Source organism: Chiroxiphia lanceolata, chromosome Z (assembly GCF_009829145.1).
Source record: "Chiroxiphia lanceolata isolate bChiLan1 chromosome Z, bChiLan1.pri, whole genome shotgun sequence".
Lineage (NCBI taxonomy): Eukaryota > Metazoa > Chordata > Aves > Passeriformes > Pipridae > Chiroxiphia > Chiroxiphia lanceolata.
In genome coordinates, this window is record NC_045671.1 from 42934318 (window position 1) to 42953441 (window position 19124).

Consider the following 19124-nt stretch of genomic DNA (forward strand, 5'->3'; position numbering starts at 1 on the left):
ATCCTTAGTAGCATCACCAGAAATCGTGCCTTTCACCCGTAGGGTAGAGGACACACTTATCATAAAAAGAACATTAACTGAAAAAAAAAAAAAAAAAAGAAAACTTAGAGATGTGTTAGTTAGAAAATTAGATATGTGCTTCCACGGTACTATGCAGCTGTAGATTCTTATGCAGAAGGATGATCCTTGAGACTGTCTCACCTGTCATGAGAACTACATATGGACAACTACATCCACCTTGACTAGCAGGCAAAAAGCCCTGGCAAAGTAAAAGGAATAGAAAGATAAGCTGGGGATGTCTTTATAATGATAGTCAAAAGCACTGAAAGTAAGTGACAACAGCATTTATATCCTTGTCTCCTCCTTCCTTAGGCAGAAAGGAAAAATAATTACTTAAGTGGTTTAGAGAAATCTTTAGGAGTATTATTTTACAGCAGCTTTGGTTAAGAAAATAAAAATCCCACTCAAAAGCAGAAACACTTCCTGCTGATAGGATCCTTCAAACAATGGGTTATCTCCAGATATGGAACACTGGGGTGGATTAATGGACTCCTTGGAGTAATCTGTAGGAGCAACCAGCCTCACATCTGTGGTGTGAACTGATGAGCTGGAAAGCCTCTGGCTCACATACAAAGGAATGAAGGTGTGTTGAAAAATCTGTTACAAAGTGCTTTCGAAACCTGAAAGTGGAAAATAATGAAAGTGCAGAACAAGGTACCAGAGCTAAACAAAGACATCAATCTTGTCTCTACTACTGACCAGCAGCCAAATAATTCACTCTGCCATCAAGATGGGTCTGATTTGAGCTCTCTCTGAACTGCAGCAGCACTGCACACCAGGGACCCTTCCCCTGAGCAGGGAGGCCTCTTGAAGTTTGGGATCCCTCACCTGAGACAGAGATCCTTCCTTACCTGTGGCAGAGAGACCCCTTACTCACAACAGATCCTCAGTGAGTGAGTGATAGTGTGCTGAATTAATGCTATGAAACAGCACCAATCCATATGTAGTTACTCAATACTGTTATAAACATTATATGGATAATTCCACTAGACATAAACCCTTGTCCGAATCTGAGACTAAGACTGGACTCAACCACACTTAAGGTTCATCAGGAATTTAGAAAGCAAGGGGGTCTACTCTGAACTTTGTGACTCAGCGGGAAGGTCTCCATTACCCTTTTCGTCTCTCTGTGTGAATCATTCCAATTCAATTCTAACTCAATTTTCCTTTTTATGTTTCTTCCATGCAGTAATTAATGAGATGAACCTGGCAATCAAACTTACAGAATGTTGTCAAACCACTGTTAATCTTCATTAATTTCCATCAAACTGTCAAATTATTAATTTACAATAAAACATATTGCTGCTTCTCTTTCCAGTGAGCTGCATTTCAGTCATCTGTGACAAACAGCACATCACAATGACTACCAAGTACAGCCATCAACCACCATCAGAAAAAGTATTTGCAACACCTTCTTTCAATACTCTGCAAGACCTGAGCACCCTGTTGCTCCTCAGGGTATCATCTGCACTCCTTTGCAATTCAGCTTTATAACGCCTCTTACTCCAGGGACAATGAGAGCAAAGACAGTTTCTCAGTGCTTTAATCTCACCAGGTTCCACCGAGTAAACAGAATCCAAAAATACAACAGCTAAAGGTGAAAAAAGAACCACAGGGCTGTAAAAGTCAAATGAAGTTTGCCACTGATATCAATGGGACCAGGATTCTTTAAAATAACTAGGACACTAACAAAGAACACATGAAATGGGAGAATGCTACCAAATCTATTTCCTCAGGAAGTCAACAGTGGCTTGTACTCCCCTTTCATTTCAATTTACTATGATTTCTAGCAAGTCATAAAGAGCATCCTAGTGTTGTTGAACAAATGGTTTTCTGTGAAGCCACACCATATCCTCTTCACTGGTAAAATGATAAAAAAGACCACTTCCTTAAGTATACATTACCTCAGCAGCAGAAGGTGCTCCCCTTGTCTGTGTTTTGGGGGGTTGGCTGACATTAGCAGTTGCCTGTTTTTCCTACAAAAAAAGAAAAAGAAACACATAGTAAAGATCAGAAATATTTATGAAGGGGAAAAAAAATCAAAAAAAGGACACTAAAAAAAATGTCAATCATAACATTTTTGCAAGGTAAGTCATCAAAAAATAAATTTCCCTATGTAACTTTAATTCACGCAGGCACATTTCACACAGTGTTGCCCAGCCCAGAACAGGCTGAGCTCTCTTGCACTGTTTTATGGCTCATATATCACGGCTAGGCTTCACGAACGAAGATTTGGGGAGGGCTCTACCCACGTTTGTCACAAGCGCGCTGGTGGCTAAAAAGGCCAATACAAGACAGGCATGTCCGATTGCAAAAGGCACAGCAGAAAGACTCCTTAGGTGGTAAATTCTGCAAGGCACGATTCTTTCTGCGTTGCTTTTTCTCCTCAAGGGTGATCCTGCGTGCTTTCTCAAAGGCATCAGCAGTCTTATAGATGGTGTGTCTCCAGGCCTCCCAACTGGAGGCCAGAGTAGAACAGTTATGTTGATCAATATGGCCAAGACTGAGATGTTGTTTCAGGGAGTCCTTGTATCTTCTCTTTGGGGCTCCTCTCATGTGGCAACCAGTGGCAAGTTCACCATAGAGCAGGATCTTAGGAAGGTGGTGGTCCTTCATCCTGGAGACGTGCCCTGCCCAACGCAGCTGTGTTCTCAGCAACATGGCCTCAATACTTGTGACTGCTGCTTGTTCTAGAACAGATGTATTAGTCACATAATCTGACCAGAGAAACTTTACGATTGTACGGAGTCAGCGTTGATGGAAGCGTTCTAGGAGTCGCAGGTGGTGGCAGTAGATGATTCAGATCTGTATAAGAGAGTAGACAGCACTATGGCTCTGTAAACACCGATCTTTGTACTTTTCTTCAAGTGTTTATTACACCATACTCTTTTATGAAGCTTTCTGAAGGCACTGTATGCCTTTGCTAACCTGTTGTCTATCTCTCTGTCAATCTTACCCTCTGAGGAGATGAGGCTACCCAGGTAATTAAACTGCTGAACTGATTTGAGCTCTGACTGGCAAATGGTGATATGGAAATGATGGAAGACTTCCTGAGGTGCTGGTTGATGGAGAATTTCTGTCTTCTTTAAGCTGACTTCCAGCCCAAAGAGCTCAGCAGCATCTGCAAAGCAGGATGTTAAACGCTGCAGAGCTGCTTCTGTGTGGGCGACAAGGGCGGCGTCATCAGCATAATGCAGCTCCCGGACAAGATGGTTTAAGGTCTTAGTGTGGGCCTTCAGTCGCCTTAGGTTGAATAGGCTTCCATTGGTACGGTATCAAATGTAGATACCGTCCTGATCATCAAGGTCTGCTGTGGCCCTTTGGAGCATCATGCTGAAAAAGATTGTGAATAGGGTTGGTGCGAGAACACAGCCTTGTTTCACACCATTCTTTATTAGAAAGGGCTCAGAAAGTGCATTGCCATATCTGACTTGTCCGTGCTGATCCTTGTGGAGTGAGATGATCATTTTAAGGAACTTGGGGGAACAACCTAAATGTTCCAAAATCTGCCAGAGACCTTTTCTGCTCACAGTATCAAAAGCCTTGGTAAGGTCAACAAAGGTTACATAGAGGCCTTTGTTCTGTTCCCTACACTTCTCTTGCAGTTGTCTCAGAACAAATACCATGTCTGTGGTACTCCTGTTGCCTCTGAAACCACATTGGCTTTCAGGTAGAATTCCTTCTGCTATAGCGGGTACCAGTCTGTTTAAGAGTATACTTGCCAGGATTTTGCCAGTGATGGAGAGCAGAGTAATACCACGGTATTTTGAACAGTCTGATTTAATTCCTTTCTTCTTATATATAGTGATGATGACTGCATCTCGAAGGTCTGATGGTAGTTTGCCTAGTTCCCAACAGAGTAGTAAGAACTCGTGAAATTTAGCATGGAGTGCAAGGCCCCCATGTTTCCAGACTTCAGGTGGAATTCCATCAACCCCAGCTGCCTTGCCAGTTTTCACCTGCTGTATGGCCTTGAGGGTTTCTCCTAAAGTGGGAGCAGTATCCAATTCGTATTTCACCAGTTGTTGTGTGATGGACTGAATTGCTGAGTCTTGGACTACACGGTTGGTACTGAAAAGAGTCTGAAAGTGTTCAGACCATCGATTCAGAATGGAAGTTTTATCTGTGAGAAGCATTTGACCATCAGCGCTGAGTAGAGGGCTTTGTACCTGGTATGTAGACCCGTATGCTGTTTTCAGGGCCTCATAGAACCCTCTGTGATCACTCATATCTGTACATAATTGAGTTTTGTCATCTAGATCAATCCATCACTTGTTCTGGATGTCACGGTGTTTCTGTTGGAGCTTGCTGCATGCAAGATGAAAGGCTGTTTTTGTTGCGTGACAGGATGGCAGTGCAAGGTGTGCTTGCTCTTCATCCTCAACAATTCCTGGAACTCTTGATTGTTATCATCGAACCAGTCCTTGTTCTTCTTGAGGGAGAACCCTAAGGATTCTTCAGAGGATTGCAGGATGCTGTTTTTAATATGGTGCCACAAAGTGTTTCAGTAGAGATATCTGTAGAATCTATGGAATGATTTTTGAGCCTAGTTTGAAGATTTGCCTGGAATTTGTTTCTCACTGTGGGTGATTGGACATTGTTAACTTGGGAGTCTCCTCCTTGGGATACTGCCCCTTTTAGGTTTGAATTTGAGATTGAAGTTAAGTTTGCAGCACACAAGCCGATGGTCTGTTTGGCATTCTGCACTGGGCATCACGCGGGTGTGATGGACATTGCGAACATCTCTCCATCACACTAAGACATAATCAATGAGGTGCCAATCCTTAGATCTGGGGTGCATCCAGGTTGTCTTCAGACTATTTTTCTGCTGAAAGATAGTATTAGTGATGGTGAGCTGTTGCTCTGCACAGAATTCTAGCAGAAGTCGACCATTATCGTTGCAGTTTCCAACACCATGCTTGCCTAATATTCCTTTCCAGGCTTCAAAATTCTTACCTACTCTGGCGTTGAAATCACCAAGGATAATGATCTTATCATCGGCAGGATCCTTTTGGGTAAGGTGGCGCAGGTTGGTGTAAAATTTATCTTTTTCGGCAGGGTCAGCTTGGAGAGTTGGGGCATATATACTAAAGAGGACAACGTGCTGCTTGTTGTGGAGTGGAAGGCGTAGCGAGATAATGCGGTCAGAGTGACCTGTCGGCAGATTTTTGAGTTTAGGAACAATAGAGTTTTTGATCATGAAGCCAACTCCTGAGAGATGCTTTTCGGTTCTGGGTTTGCCTGACCAAAAGAGTGTGTAACCGGCACCATGTTCTCTGAGGCTGCCTTCCTTGTGGAGGTGAACTTTACTGAGAGCAGCAATGTCGATGTTGAGACGTGACAGTTCATGGGCAATCAGGGCAGAACGACGCTCAGGACGTCCACTATTCGCCGAATCAAGCATGGTTCTGATGTTGCAGTATGCTAGAGTTAATTTAGGTACACCTTTGGAGGCAGGTGTATATGCCTTTGTCTTTTGATTTTTGTGTGACTGCATTTGTAGAAGATGGCCGTTTGGCTTTGCAAGTGTGGGTAAGACCTTCAAGCCTGTGCAGTGGATTTTTTAGGTGAGACACAGTATGCACGGAACTGAACCCACCCTTTAATCCTAAGGTTCATCTGCCAGGGCTGAGCGAGCTTGGACGGTGGCAGCGAGGTCCTCAGGACGTAGGTTTAATTAGAGTGACCTTCTCTTAGATGTAAGGCCTTACAGGGCTGAACGAGCTCCATCTGCCTGGGTTTAGAGTTGTCCTTCTCCTTTGTGTGCTCTGAGGCTCCCCCTCTCATCTCCCACGAGGGCACAGTCCACGCCGGCGCCCCCTCTCTCACTCCTTTCCACGCCCCGGGCCGGGGACCGCCAGGGGCGCCCTGCACCCGGGGCACCTATGGCTCATATATAAATCTGTGCTATTTCCTGTGGCAGAGTGACTCCATTTTAAGTAACAGTTAAAGCAACAGAAACCATATATTATTTAATGAAAGATATCAATGAAAATAAGAAGGTCAAGCTATTGCTGTTCAGACATAATTTGAATAATAACCCAGAAAGTAACATCACCCTCAGGGAGGGAGGTAAAGGTACAAAGCTAAGACCAAAATTACAGTTTTTCTAAGAAGCTCAAGATTCACAACACAATTAAAGCATTCACACTTCCAGCTGCTCTCCACAAGCAGGGAAGGCTGCAGAAGGACAAAAGATTCCACCAGCAAACTCAGTAGCACCAGTTTTTAATGGACTGGGCACTAGATATTGGAACAGACTGGGGGATCTGGAGACCTCTGTCATTAAGGCAGAGCTTCTGTTCTCTTTCTGATTTAGCTCAAAAATTTGGAGATCATCTGGAGTAAACAAAGCTGCACATTCAACAGTCACCTCCAGTCAGAGCCCATGCAGTGGGCCACCCACTGTGGCCATTTACCTAAGATTAACATCACCAAAATATGGCCCAGAGGTACAAACTGAAACAATTACAGACATGTACATCAAGGATGTCACACTTAGTACTGGCCACACTGGAAACAGTGACATCCCAGTAAGACTTCACAGGAATGTTCCAAAAACCAAGAGTAAAAGTGATTTTTCCTGCTATAGAGGACTGTGGCTGCCTCCTCCTGGTGTCCCAGCCCAGGACTCTCCTGCACAGCTGCTAAAGTCCAGTGTTGCCCAGCAGAGACCAGTACTACCCAGCACAGACTCTGTAATCCACAGATCCTTCCACTTCTAATTAAGTTGTCCAAGTAATTAAAAATTTGAAGTGCTACTCTCCCAATTTCAGAGAGAAAAGAAATAAAAAAAATCACCAAAAAAAGAGCAGACCTCTGAAGAGCAATCAGTATTCTGGGTATGCCTTCAGTATCACAGATCTTGACTGACACCTCAGGCTCAGCCTTTGGTTCAGCGTCTCATGGTTCATGGTTTTCAGGATGTACTTTTGGTACTGAAAACTATGTTGCTGTGATGCTCTTAAAAATCTCAGAATCACAAAATACCACAAATCCATACATGAAGTACTGTTTTACAGAAGGAGTTTTTATGATACCTACCAACACCCTCAAAAATTTCAAGCACAAGGCTAATTTTCCTCATCCCCACCAAGCCTGAAGTACAAAAAAACCCCAAAAACCAACCAAACAACTAATAGATCGAAATAAATCCTTGCCCTGAGTATGAACTTATTTTAACCCATTAAACAGAATAAAGAAAAAATTGTTAATGTAAATGTTTCTCTGTTTTGTGGTAAGCAGAACAGAACTAAAGGTAGGAGAGAGAGAGAAGAAAAATAAGCAAATACATTCTCCTCTGGAATAGAGAAAGATTACCTAGATATAAGCTACATGGAAAGTTAAGCCACCAGATCAAATGAGTATTTACTGAATACTGTCCACAACACACTAAGTAAAGTAATAGGTGTTAGCTCCCTGGATCATCTTTCAAAAATAACCTCTTTGGTACTTAATACATTTGTAAAAGCACAAAGATTGGCCACATCTATTAGGTTCGTCCTTCTTTCACTCTTATTAATATAATGATGTTCTGTGTTTCTCAAAATGCTCCCTCCATGCAAACCAGCTCTGACACCCTTTATCAACAAATACATCAGGGCTGTTCCCATCTTCTTCCCTCCAAGAAGTGGAAGAGTATTTTTCCTCTGTGAAAGTCTCAGACTCAAAGAGCTGAAGAATTACCTTGCAGCTGTACTCACACCTCACCTTTCAACCTGATAACAGAGCCAATGAATTATCAAAGCACAACTTCTTTATGAAATTAATTAAAAGAATCACAAGCCTGTAAAGAATTGTGTGAGAAGAAATAAAAGCTATGGCATACAGGTACTTATAATCTACTCTTCATTATCAGCAGTGGCTTCAAAACAAAAAGACAAAACACTGTTTCAGAGTGGGATATTAATTCTGCAGGTTTAATAAAGGAGAAATGAAATATAAATCCTTTTGATATGCACATCTTCCAAGGGAAGACATGGTACAGTTGGCTTAATAGAAAAAAAAAAACCCCACACACCAAACCACAAAAGGAAAGTATGTGCAATCTCTTTTCTGAAAATGTCTCTGACAACCATCAGCAGCATTTGAGCCTCTCCTTATCAATCCTTCATTCAAGATTTGCTTGAGCAGCAATCACACTGTATTTCTTCTTACAGCAGAAAGAGCCTCACATCACAACAGCTCTCAACGAGTACCAAAAATTTAACTGAAATAATGTTATTTTTCAACTACCCTTGGCATTTTAGCCAAAGAACCACCAAAACAGAAGAGAGAGACAACAAAGAAGCTTCTCAGAACCCCTCCACTGAGGGTGGACCAGGGCCACAATCCCCTGTGCCAGTGCCCACAGTGCTGTGGGGTACAGAGGCAGAAAGAAAACACACAAACAATGCAGTTTAAAGTAAATAATTTGATACCAAAGTAGAAACAAACCCTCACAAATGCTACAGTCAAAAGTTACCTATGCACAACTCAGACCAGCAGCGGGCATTCCAAGAGACTGTCACCAGTCATAATTAATGCCTTTACTTGGCACTATGCCCTAGGACTCTGAGTGACTCTAATGCTTTTCTGGATAAGGAATCCTGAATGACAAGCATCAGGATTAAAAAGCATCACAGAAATCCTGGCTTCAGAGCAAAGAAACAATTCTAAAAGGACAGGAATGCTTCAGCGCCAATTATCACCGTCATCCTCTCAAAGTAAAGAATGTGTTTCCTGCAAAGTAAAGTATAACGAGCTGAGCAAGCAGCATGGATTTTGTCTACACTGCTGTAAAGCATGGCTTGGAATGTCAGGACACATTAGAGAGAGTCCAGTTTCACACCATAAAACGTGACCTCACTCTAAGCTGGGGCTTCAAATTCCTGAAATATATGGCTCTGTCTGTCTTTTAATACCACATTTTCACATCCTGACAGCAGCAATGCACAGGCTGGGCTTTTACAGGGATACAGAACCTCTCCCTGGTATTTCCCTCTATGACAGCAAAAAAAGAATAGGTCTTTCCAAATCACGTGCAGTTATTAACTCGAGCCTGCATCCAGTCAAAACAGAGCAGAGGGGTTTCAGAGCACAGTCACACACAACAGGAACACTAATTTTGCCTTGATCTTAGGAATACAACGTGGTTGGGCAGCAGAGCACACTGTGCTGCAAGGGCAGCCCTCTGACAGGGCAACACTGAACATGATGTGCAAGAACAGGACAGCAGGACCATGCAACCCATTACAATGCAAGACCTGCCCTACTGGGTTTGGATGAGCTTCACTTCTAATATTTCCCTGTTTCTAGCAGTAGTCTCTAGCAGCTGATATAAAAAAACCTAAAACCAGTGATGTAGAAATAGGTCAGGTCCATGTCGATATTTCTTCCTAATACTCTTGCAGACTCAGATAATGTGTGGGCCAGGAACTTCTTAATTTCATTATATTTTATAAACCATCCTGGGTTTCTCTTCAGTGATTTTGTCCCATCTCCCCTTGAAAGAATTTATCTTTTAGTATCCAAAAGCTTCTAGAGCACCAGTGCCCTCATGGGCAGTGATTTGAAATTGATAGAAGGGCATATGTAAGGTGAAGACTGTGGGGTAAGGAAAAACCATACCAGCTGTCCCTCACATGTTAACAAGTTGCTGAAAGGCCTAGAACATCAGAAGTAAAGGAGAAGAAAGGAAATTCACTGTTTCATACACCTTGCAATGATATGCTGTAGTCTTATTGACTCAGGTCCATTATGTCACAATAAAGTGAGAAAACAGGGGGACAGATATGGGGAAAAGTGCAGCACATCACTCACTTCTACTGGATGGCAGCTGCATCCCAGCTGCAAAAACATGCAACAGCTTCAAGTGCCTGAGCAACCACCAATTCCCACAATGATAATTTTGTTTCTGTTAACATCTACCATACACACATCCATAAGGAATGAAAACATTTCATTAAAGCTGATGTAGATTTTCAATGAGTGTCTGATTCTACTCAGGACATGAATTCAACAAATGTAAAGGTTCTAACAACCAAGACATAAAGATACAAGATGTATCCCTGTGACTTGAGCCTTTGTCCTCGAGTAGTGCCCAATACAACATAAAACATTCTGTCAACTACACTGATGAAGAACTGCCTCTACCTTTTTCCAATTATATTTTCTAACGCACCTGCAGTTTCCACCTCTGTCCCTCTGGTGCATCTTTTGCCTATTTCTACAAGGCACCATGCACAGATACACACTCAGTTGCTCACCATTAGACTGACAATGTGTACCTCAACCTAAAGCTGACCCTTCCCATTCAAGTAGACCCCCCCCCTCTGTTTAGGCTGAAGGCTTGAGCAGCACTGCTGAAATGATACAAACAAGTACGGCAGTACTTTTCCTTTGCTAACATATTTAGGTAATGAAGTGGATGAGATCAATCATTCCAAGAGCAATGGTATCACAGTTCTATCCCTTCCAAAACCTGTCCACAATATTTCTCTCCTTCGCTAGATGCAATAACACTGAGTGTTAGCACAACCAAAGGTCTTCCAAGTAACTACCGCAGGCTGCTGTGAAGGATCAGTGTTAAGGTAAAATGGATATTACAGCCTTAAGGCCACATCTTAATTTTTATTTTGAGACACTGGACAGACTATAAATTTAGTACTTTAGAAGAGTTGGAACCTTAGTACTGCAATAAGCTGCTGTTTCTGGCAACAAAGCAGAAGAGGCGAGAGTGGACCCTAAGGAAGAGTTAGAGAGGGACTGTGTGCATCCTTTACAAGCTATAAAGACACCAAACAGAATGGAATCTGCCGGAAACAGCTGCTGAACACACCTGCTGTCTGTCTCTTCCAGCCAGTCTGCAAGCTACAGCTGTGTGACTTCAGCATCAGCCAGACCAGTGTAGTGGAACACAAGGGATTGTAGAAAAGTTTTGAAGTGACAGACACAGGCTGCAGCTGTGCTACTCATACACGCAGGAAGGGTAGCCAATTCCAGGATTCAGAGAGGAAGGCTCACTGCCTTCAGTGAGTTCATGGCTTTCCCACTGAGCTTTTATCTGTGCGGACCAGCCTGCTACTTTGATGACCTGGTTCTTCTCTCTTATCATGAGCAGCAAGATGACCTTAAGTAAGGCAACTCCAGCTCTGTGCTTCAGCACCTCCCCTTCCCCACATTTCATCTGTGTCACTCAGATAACATGTCTATTCTCCTTTATACAATGCTTCAAGATCCAAGGATGAAAGTACTGCCTGACAGTTAAGCAGAAAATCACTGGGAACCTAAAAAGTAAATACTTCCTCAAGAAATAATCCTATGAACCAGTGTCTGTTGGCATATAATAGATAAATTGCATGTACTCCCTGCAATGAGTGTATGTAATTCCAAAACTTTAGAGTTATTAAATAAATCATCTTCACACTGCTAACTCCTAAATCTTTTAAAGTATTATTTTATATTACTGGATTGTGAGGCTAAAATTGGAAAAAGCCTATGGAACCATTTAATCTCCTCAGCAGCTCTGCACAAGGGCGTATCTTACCAAGCAGGTTTCTATCTACAGTAAGCCTGCTGGTTTTTTCAATCTACTTTTAAGTATCTGAGGAAGAAAAGCTTAAGAAGCCTGTTCTACACTCTAACATTATTCATTTTGCGCTCTCCTTGATGTCGTGGCTGATTAGCATCTCCTAGCGTCAGACTCTTCCTACCTCAACTTTTTAAAGCTTTACTCTTCTTCTCACACTCCTTCAGGACTATTTACCCAAAAATCTGAGAAACAGAGTTTTTTATCGTTATTTTTAGTTAAACAATAACCATATAGGATTTTACTATTTTCCTTTCAATATGGATATAAACTCTTCAAAGACTTTCCTATTTCCTTGTCAATTTCATAATGTATTAGCAAACCTTTTCTAGTAGGCAGGTGAACAACCTTGACATTACAGACAAGATTGCCCAAAGCTGTCTGCAGATGGATTATAAACTTCTGTTTCAAAAAATCAAAGTCTAGGGAAAAAACTTCTGACTTTTAAACAAAAATGTAACATTGTAGACTCTTGGGAGCTGTGTACAACTACTGTGAGTTGCTACTTCAGCTGCTTAACAAATCAGAGTGTTTTGGAGGCAGGTGTGAACCACAGTGGAGCTGATGCTGCTCAATGGGTTTTGATCTGCTTTCACTTTTAAGCACTGCAAAGTCAATGGAAGGAGTGAAATATACAAAGAAATTCACAAGAGGAAACACACACAGTATTCTAAGGACCCAAAAAGCAGAAGTATCCAGACAATAAATTTAGTAAGAGTCTTCTGCTGCTGGAAACAAATCTTTTCAGTGAGAGGTCAGAAAGAGCAACTCCACAACTCCAACCTACAGGCCTCAACTCCTGCCCTTCCTACAAAAAAGTCAGCACTTCTCTATTAAGAGTAAAAATGTGGAGTCCAAGAATCTGGCATTAAACGAAGAATGTATAAATGAACAACGGTATTTAAGAAAAAACTAAAATATCTATAGAAAGGATGTTCCCAGGCTAGAGCAGCCTTCCTTGCTTTTCTGGACAGGAAAGAAAGGCAATTGCTTAAATCATCTACTTCAGAGGGTTGCAATAAAAGCATTCACTAGGCTTTATTTGCAATGCAGTTAAACAAGCTTAGACAAAGCTATTTCCCACATAGGTTCTCCTAAGGATAAAGTATCAGGCACATCTATTTCTGGCTTCCCTGGACCAATGACTAACATTTAAAGACAAATAGACAACTTGTAACAGTCATTTCTACAAACTCTTCTCTTTTTTAATCTGCTGTTAGCCTTCCTTGGAATAGTAGAGGCTCCTGGGGAAATGATCACTGCTGGAACTCGTGACCTGGCTTGGACAACACCTTCTCTCTGCATTATCAGCCTGACTCACTGTAGCACACAAGGACCTACCACCCAGTGGCTAACAGGGAGCTTCTGGGAGAGAGATGACCATTCCAAATAACTCTTCAAACACTGCCGGCAACCCTTGTTGCCTTCTGATGGTGCACAAGAGATGCTGTGCTCCAACTGTAAAGTCGCTTGTGTAAACTCAACGTAAATACCAGCTCCTTAGGAGGCAGTATCTTGAAAAATAAGTATCTTTTCTAAAAGACAGCACAGACCATATATTTGCAAGTCTGTCAGGAGATGACCCACATGTGCAACATCTATGCATGAATTTGAATTTCCGCCTGTGGAAGAAAAGCCAGATTGCAAACAAGGTCGAAAGCAACACAGTGCCCTCACTTCACCTGTACCTCTGGGAAACTGAAAAACCAGGTGTGTCCCACAGTGTCCTGGCACTGCACAGCAGATACTCTACTGAGATAGCTTCCATGGATACTAACATGAAATATTTGGGAAAATATAAACACAGCAAAGAAATATTCCCAGTAGGCCTCTCAGCAGCACATGACAAAACTATACATTCCTGGAATAAATAATGAGTGGCTGGAGTCACCAGTTAATTTCCTGAAAACTCCCACTTTGCTATCAAAAGGCAAAAATCTGTGCAGGAGGAAATTTGTTACTGACTTTTCTTCATAATATGTTCAAACACTTGAATTTACCTCTGTCACTTCTGCTTTTTTCTCTCCTGGCTTGGAAGAATCTCCACTTGCCTTCTTGTCACCATGCTGTAAATAGAGAAAATAGATGTGTAGTTATTAAGGCCTTAAATTATACCTTCTATATACCAAAGTTGCCAAACATCTTATTGCAAGTATGATTCCTTTCATATACGACAATATGACAGAAGGAAGCATGAAGGTTTTCTTCTCACTAATAGACTGTATTTCTAAATGACCTGTTGGGTAACTTCATGTGGAATCAGCCAGAAGCTCAGGACTTCCACGACAGTATGTGTAACCTGAAAAGCTCTGGAAGATATTCAGCTTATCACTCATTCCTCACCAGCACAGCAGTCTCCAACAGCTTTGGAAATGCTGTCAGTCCCAAAGGCTTCAGCAGAAACTGGAACAGCTCCCAGGGAGACCAATGGGATGTGTGCAATCCTCTCCAGTACCTGAACTTCCCTCAGACACACTAAAATGCTCATTATGCCCAGCCTTCCTTACCTGAAAGAAAGCTGTTACCATGATTTCCATAATTCTGGTGCTGATAAAGAAAAAAATAAATGCTATAACAGTTCAGGCACGGGTACACATTAGGAAATAAGAGTTCTTCCAGGATTCCCAAACCTCCTCAATCTTTCATCTACTCCAAGACTCTAAATCTCTTCCTTTCACCTAACCTGAGGTGCAACCCCATTTGCTTCCCACATGCAGCAATGTACCGACACAGTTTGTTCATCACACATTGCAACTCTCTGCATTTCTGAAAAGTGTTGAATATGGTCCCTCAAAAAAACCTTTTCCAAAAATAATAGAATAAAAGTAAAAAGCAAGAAATTAATATAAAAGGCAACATAATGTAGCTACTATTTAGTATCTCAGATACTGTAACTTTCCACAGCCAGTGAGACATCTGGGAGCAAGGATTCCTGTCAGGTCTGTTTTGTTAAGTAAAGACAGGAGATGATTCAAGACTCATTTATTCCCTTCTGTTTTGAGGACTGAGCAGCAGGGGGTAAAGTTTGCTAATCCACTAAGTAATGAGTTCCTACAGATTTTTCTTTACATGGCTATAGGGAGAAATTAATGATCCATGTATCACTGCACTATGTTCAACAGAAATCTGTTCTAGCACATCTGCAGACAGGCTGGGAAAATACTATAGCTGAATGAAAAAATAAAACTAGAAATAGAAGCGTAGCATATCTCTAATTGTTTCCATTATACTGGAACACAACAAAAATTTCAATAATTGTTTTGAACAACCTCTAATAATTCCAATTTTTAAAATGAGTTTGGGCATTATTAAGGTACTTGACAAGTTTTAAAATTGAGAATGCTGTTCTCATATTTGAATTGTGCCTCTTCAGAGGAAAAACAAGCCTCGTAGGTGGTCTTTTCACGTAAGAGATGAATTAATTCACTGCCCTGTAACAGCACTTTCAGTGTAGACACAATTAACCCATTTATCTGTGCTTTTTACTGCTACAGTAAAAGCATATCACATACATACCAGTAAAAGCAACACCAGTGAGTGCTGTTGCTGACAGAACAGTAATTCCAGAGGCAGCACTACTTTAAGGCTCAGGAGCTGCAGCTCCTGGCCAGCAAAACTCTGTTGATGGGGCTCTCCTCTTGTATGGATATCCTCAGCATCACAACTCTCTAGAAGCCAAATGCTACTCTGAATCCAGCTAATTCAGCTATTGAAACAAGCATGTCTTTCCACACGCCACATGTATTTCCTTGCTTTCATTCACTTTCTTCTTCAAATTCAGACATGGTTTTAAAAGCATCAACACCAAGCAAAGTGCAAGTTTTTTAGTTTTTTAGTTTTTTTTATTTTAGTAAACCAAGTCAGAGAATGTAGGAACTAAACACTTAATTCCTACTGAGTGTGCCAGACCTTCACCAGGGGTAAATCTGGTGTTACCCTTCTTCCCTAAGTCCATCTCCTCATCTTCATACCAAAGAAACCCACAGCAGACAGGAGCATGGCATCCAAAAGGGCACCCAGTCCCAGGACTATGAAGAGGAAAATATGGAAGCAGGCTAGCAGAACGTCAACTCTATGTCCTTGAGGGACCCTGGAGCAGCTTCAATGTCCAGGGAGGACATGGAATGGACCAGGACAAGGATCACTACTTTGCCACCCCTAAACTCAAGTCAGAGAGAGATTAAAAGCATCCATCTTTCCCTCCAGAATGCTGTGTCAGACCATACCCATAATAAAGAGACTTTGACTTAGAGGCCCAATACTGCTTATTCGAATGGAGAGAACAAAGCATATACAGTCTGACCAAAGTAATTATTTTACCCGGTAAGTTGGAGTCATGCGCTGTGTACACACCAACCGCTAATACCCTCTGGCCTCAGATAACAAAACAGCTTGTGAAAGTACTGCCTTGCAAGAAAGTCTGCCATCCTGAGGAGGAAAGCTTGGAAAGCACAGCTTCCTAATACACCTTCTGAGGAGACCATGCTGGTTCCCTGAACAGTTGATGTGTAAGATATGAGGAGGGACCCTGTTTCAAAAATGCCCTTCAACAGCTCCTTCCTTATCTGTTATTTTCAAGCTTTGAATCCTTCAGTAGAAAAATAAATATATAATTAAAATAAAGACAGTAAATCAATCTGCATGGCAAGAGGCTAAGCTCAGGTTTCCTCGGATAGTGTGCATGCAAAGCTCCTTCGTATTCACAAGCTGATGACACAAGCTGTCTTCTTCTTTTGGCACTCTTTCCTTTTCTTGTTCAACTGTCCTTACAATGCCAAAGATACACATCCATAACCAAGCCAGTGGGTCAGAGCATCTCTAACTCTCTCACACGGGCAGTGGGCGTACAGCTAAAGTTACATGTCTAGTTTTACTCAAGAGCTAAAAACAATTCCTTGTATCTTTTAAGTTGGCCCAAAATATTTTCCAGCATTCCTAACTAAAAAAAACCAAACCCACAAACCCACCTATAATCACATGCTCACTAAAATATAGATGTATAATGAAGAAGAAAGTTTATCTTGAGACCTTCATCCTGTTCTAAAGTGCACAGAAAATGTCACCACCTATTATTTTGAGACACGCTTTTAACTTCTGACTCAAAGAGCATTTATAAACTAGAAAGTAACTGGCCTGGGTGAAAAGCACAGAGCAGATTACTAACAACAGACTAGACATCTCTGTGTGCAAAAAAAATCCAACCTCTTACTAAAGGCTTTCCTTCAAGAAATTCATCCTACGCCTCAGGAGCCCCGTCAGCATTAACGAACCTTCAGTTCAATGCCATTGCGCAGCATCTCAGAGGATGCACAGTAACTGGGTGAGAAGTGAAGCCTCCCTGCAAGACTCTCAGCTGAAGTCAACCAATTCTGCACTACAGATATTAAAGGAGATGGGAATCTGACCTGCCTTTTCATCTGAAATGGGGAAGAGGATAAAGATCTTTGGTACTGGTCAGAAAACTGACAGATATAAAGAGCTGACAGGGAAGCTACAATCAAGCCATGTAAGAAATGGAAAGGTGAAACTTGGATTCTTCTTACAACTCATTCTGCTTTAAATATACCAGTCAGTAAAAACCTTGCTAGAGGAACATGGGAATCTCCTTTGTGTCTGGAGACAAGAGAGAACTCCAGTTCCATGTGTTCCCACAGGTGCTCTTCTGGTGCCAAAAACCATAATGGTGGGTTTCCAAAGAGCAAACATAGGAGAAGTTTCCTTCTGACTACAGGTAGTCATATCTTAGTATCTTTTCTTACCCTGGATGCAGTGATCCAAAACTATCAAGGCCTTTAACACCCATTTCATTGCTCAATGCAGCAATTTCCAAACTTTCCTCCTTGTGACTTCGTGTCACCTCTACCACAGTATCACTGATTTGATTTGACAATGAATGATACCTGAAAAGTGCTAAACATTGATCCAAACTACATGGAGCAACTTAAAAGTACAGTTATAAACTTAGCAGGTTTCATCTACCTGATTATATATTTAGGAAATACATTTAAGTGATATTTTCTTTTGCACAATGTATACATCCTGTAAAACTTTAACAGAACATAAACTTTTCTTTCCCACTACTCCATACAGAGACTGTTTCCTCCTATGACTAATAAACCATAAAGGTTTTTTAAAGGCTTTTTAACGCAATCACAGGCTCGTCACAGCAACGACTAGGGACCCAAGTCCATCCAAAACCGCCTGGAGCCATCAAAGAAATGTGGTTTACTCAGGGAGGATTTGGCAAGCGCCGGCTCCTCCTGGTAGCGCCGCCATCCACCTGCAAGGAAGAGCATGCCTCTGGAAAGAAGGCACAGTGAGGAGTTTTTTCCGAAGAGCAGGCACAGCCGCACATAAATCGTGGTGCACTTTCGTCACTTTTCCATTTCGCGTTGTGACGAAAAACTTCCAAGAGCACCAAAACACCTGGTTTTCAAGTGTGCGCTCCCACCTGACCTGAAGCACCACTACAGGAGCCTTTAAAAAAGACATTGGCTCGCCTCCAGCCACCACAACCCCCTTTCCTTGCGCCTTCTCCAGCCTGAATGCCGCGGAGCAGAGGGAGCATCCCGGCCACCGGAGCCCTCCGCATCCTGCGCCCGCCAACGGGGCCCTCCCTGGGGTACTCCGATCTCTTCCCCGGGCCCCCCCCGCACTCACCATGGCGTACCACCACCGGGCGAAAGCCATGGCGCTGCCGCTGCTGCTCCTCGCCACCCTACCCTGCCCCGCACTGCCCGGCACGGCCCGGGACGCGCCCCAGGGCGGCGCCCGGCGCGGAGCCGCTCCCACCGCCAGGGCCGCGGGGCGCCCGGGGCAGCGCCGAGCGGCATCGCCGCCCTCCTCGCACGCATGTACGTCCTCGAATCCCTCACATCCCTCCCAGTCCCGACTCACCGCCCCGGGCAGTGGCTGCTGCCCCGTCCCGCGCTCCGACATTGCTGGCGGGGCTTCTGCCGCCGATCCCGCGGAAGAGAAGCAGGGGCGGCGGGTAGCTCCCGGCTCCACGGGCGGCTGGAAAGGCGCTCGGTCCCTCCCCTTCCTGCGGGCGCCGAGCCGGGACGGGGGAACCGGGGAGGGGGGGGGGGGACGGAGCCGGGATGCGGCGGGAAATGTCGAGTGCCTGGCAGGACGACGCTCAGCTGAAAAAAGAGTGGCTTTCCTTAAAATGAGGGGGGACAAAAAGCGCATAGACATTTAACTTCTCGTGAAAGTCAGTCCCCTTGGGAAAGTGTTTGGGCGTGGACAGCCGACCCTAGGCTGTCTCCAGACTCCAGGGCAGATCCCACCGTGGGTCCTGCCCGTCACGAGTTTCTCCACCTGGATGGAGCCAGGCAGTGGGTGCTTGGGACTGCTGCAACACCCAAGTCCTGCACCAGCCCTGATCCAGCCTTGGCATCCTGGCTATTCCATCAGCGTCCCCGCCAGCCTTGGCATCCCGGCTCCTTTACCAGCCTCCGTCCAACCTTGGTATCCTGGCTCCTTCACCAGCCTC

General features: G+C 43.2%; 1 protein-coding gene across 11 annotated transcripts in view; it reads right to left on the minus strand.

Moving 5' to 3' along the window:
* The window catches only part of CAST (calpastatin), a 61820-nt gene extending 43165 nt beyond the window's left edge, over positions 1 to 18655 (minus strand). For 10 of the 11 annotated variants that reach the window (XM_032675948.1, XM_032675956.1, XM_032675949.1 and 7 more), the window contains exons 1-3: positions 18527 to 18655; positions 13630 to 13695; positions 1965 to 2036 (exon numbers count right to left, since the gene is read on the minus strand). In XM_032675948.1, coding sequence (XP_032531839.1) covers positions 1965 to 2036; positions 13630 to 13695; positions 18527 to 18568 — 180 coding nt within the window. In that variant the 5' untranslated portion in view covers positions 18569 to 18655. Of the gene's footprint in view, positions 1 to 1964; positions 2037 to 13629; positions 13696 to 18289; positions 18372 to 18526 lie in introns of those variants that run through there. The other variant, XM_032675951.1, reaches the window with a different exon arrangement.
* Between the last annotated feature and the right edge of the window lie 469 nt (positions 18656 to 19124).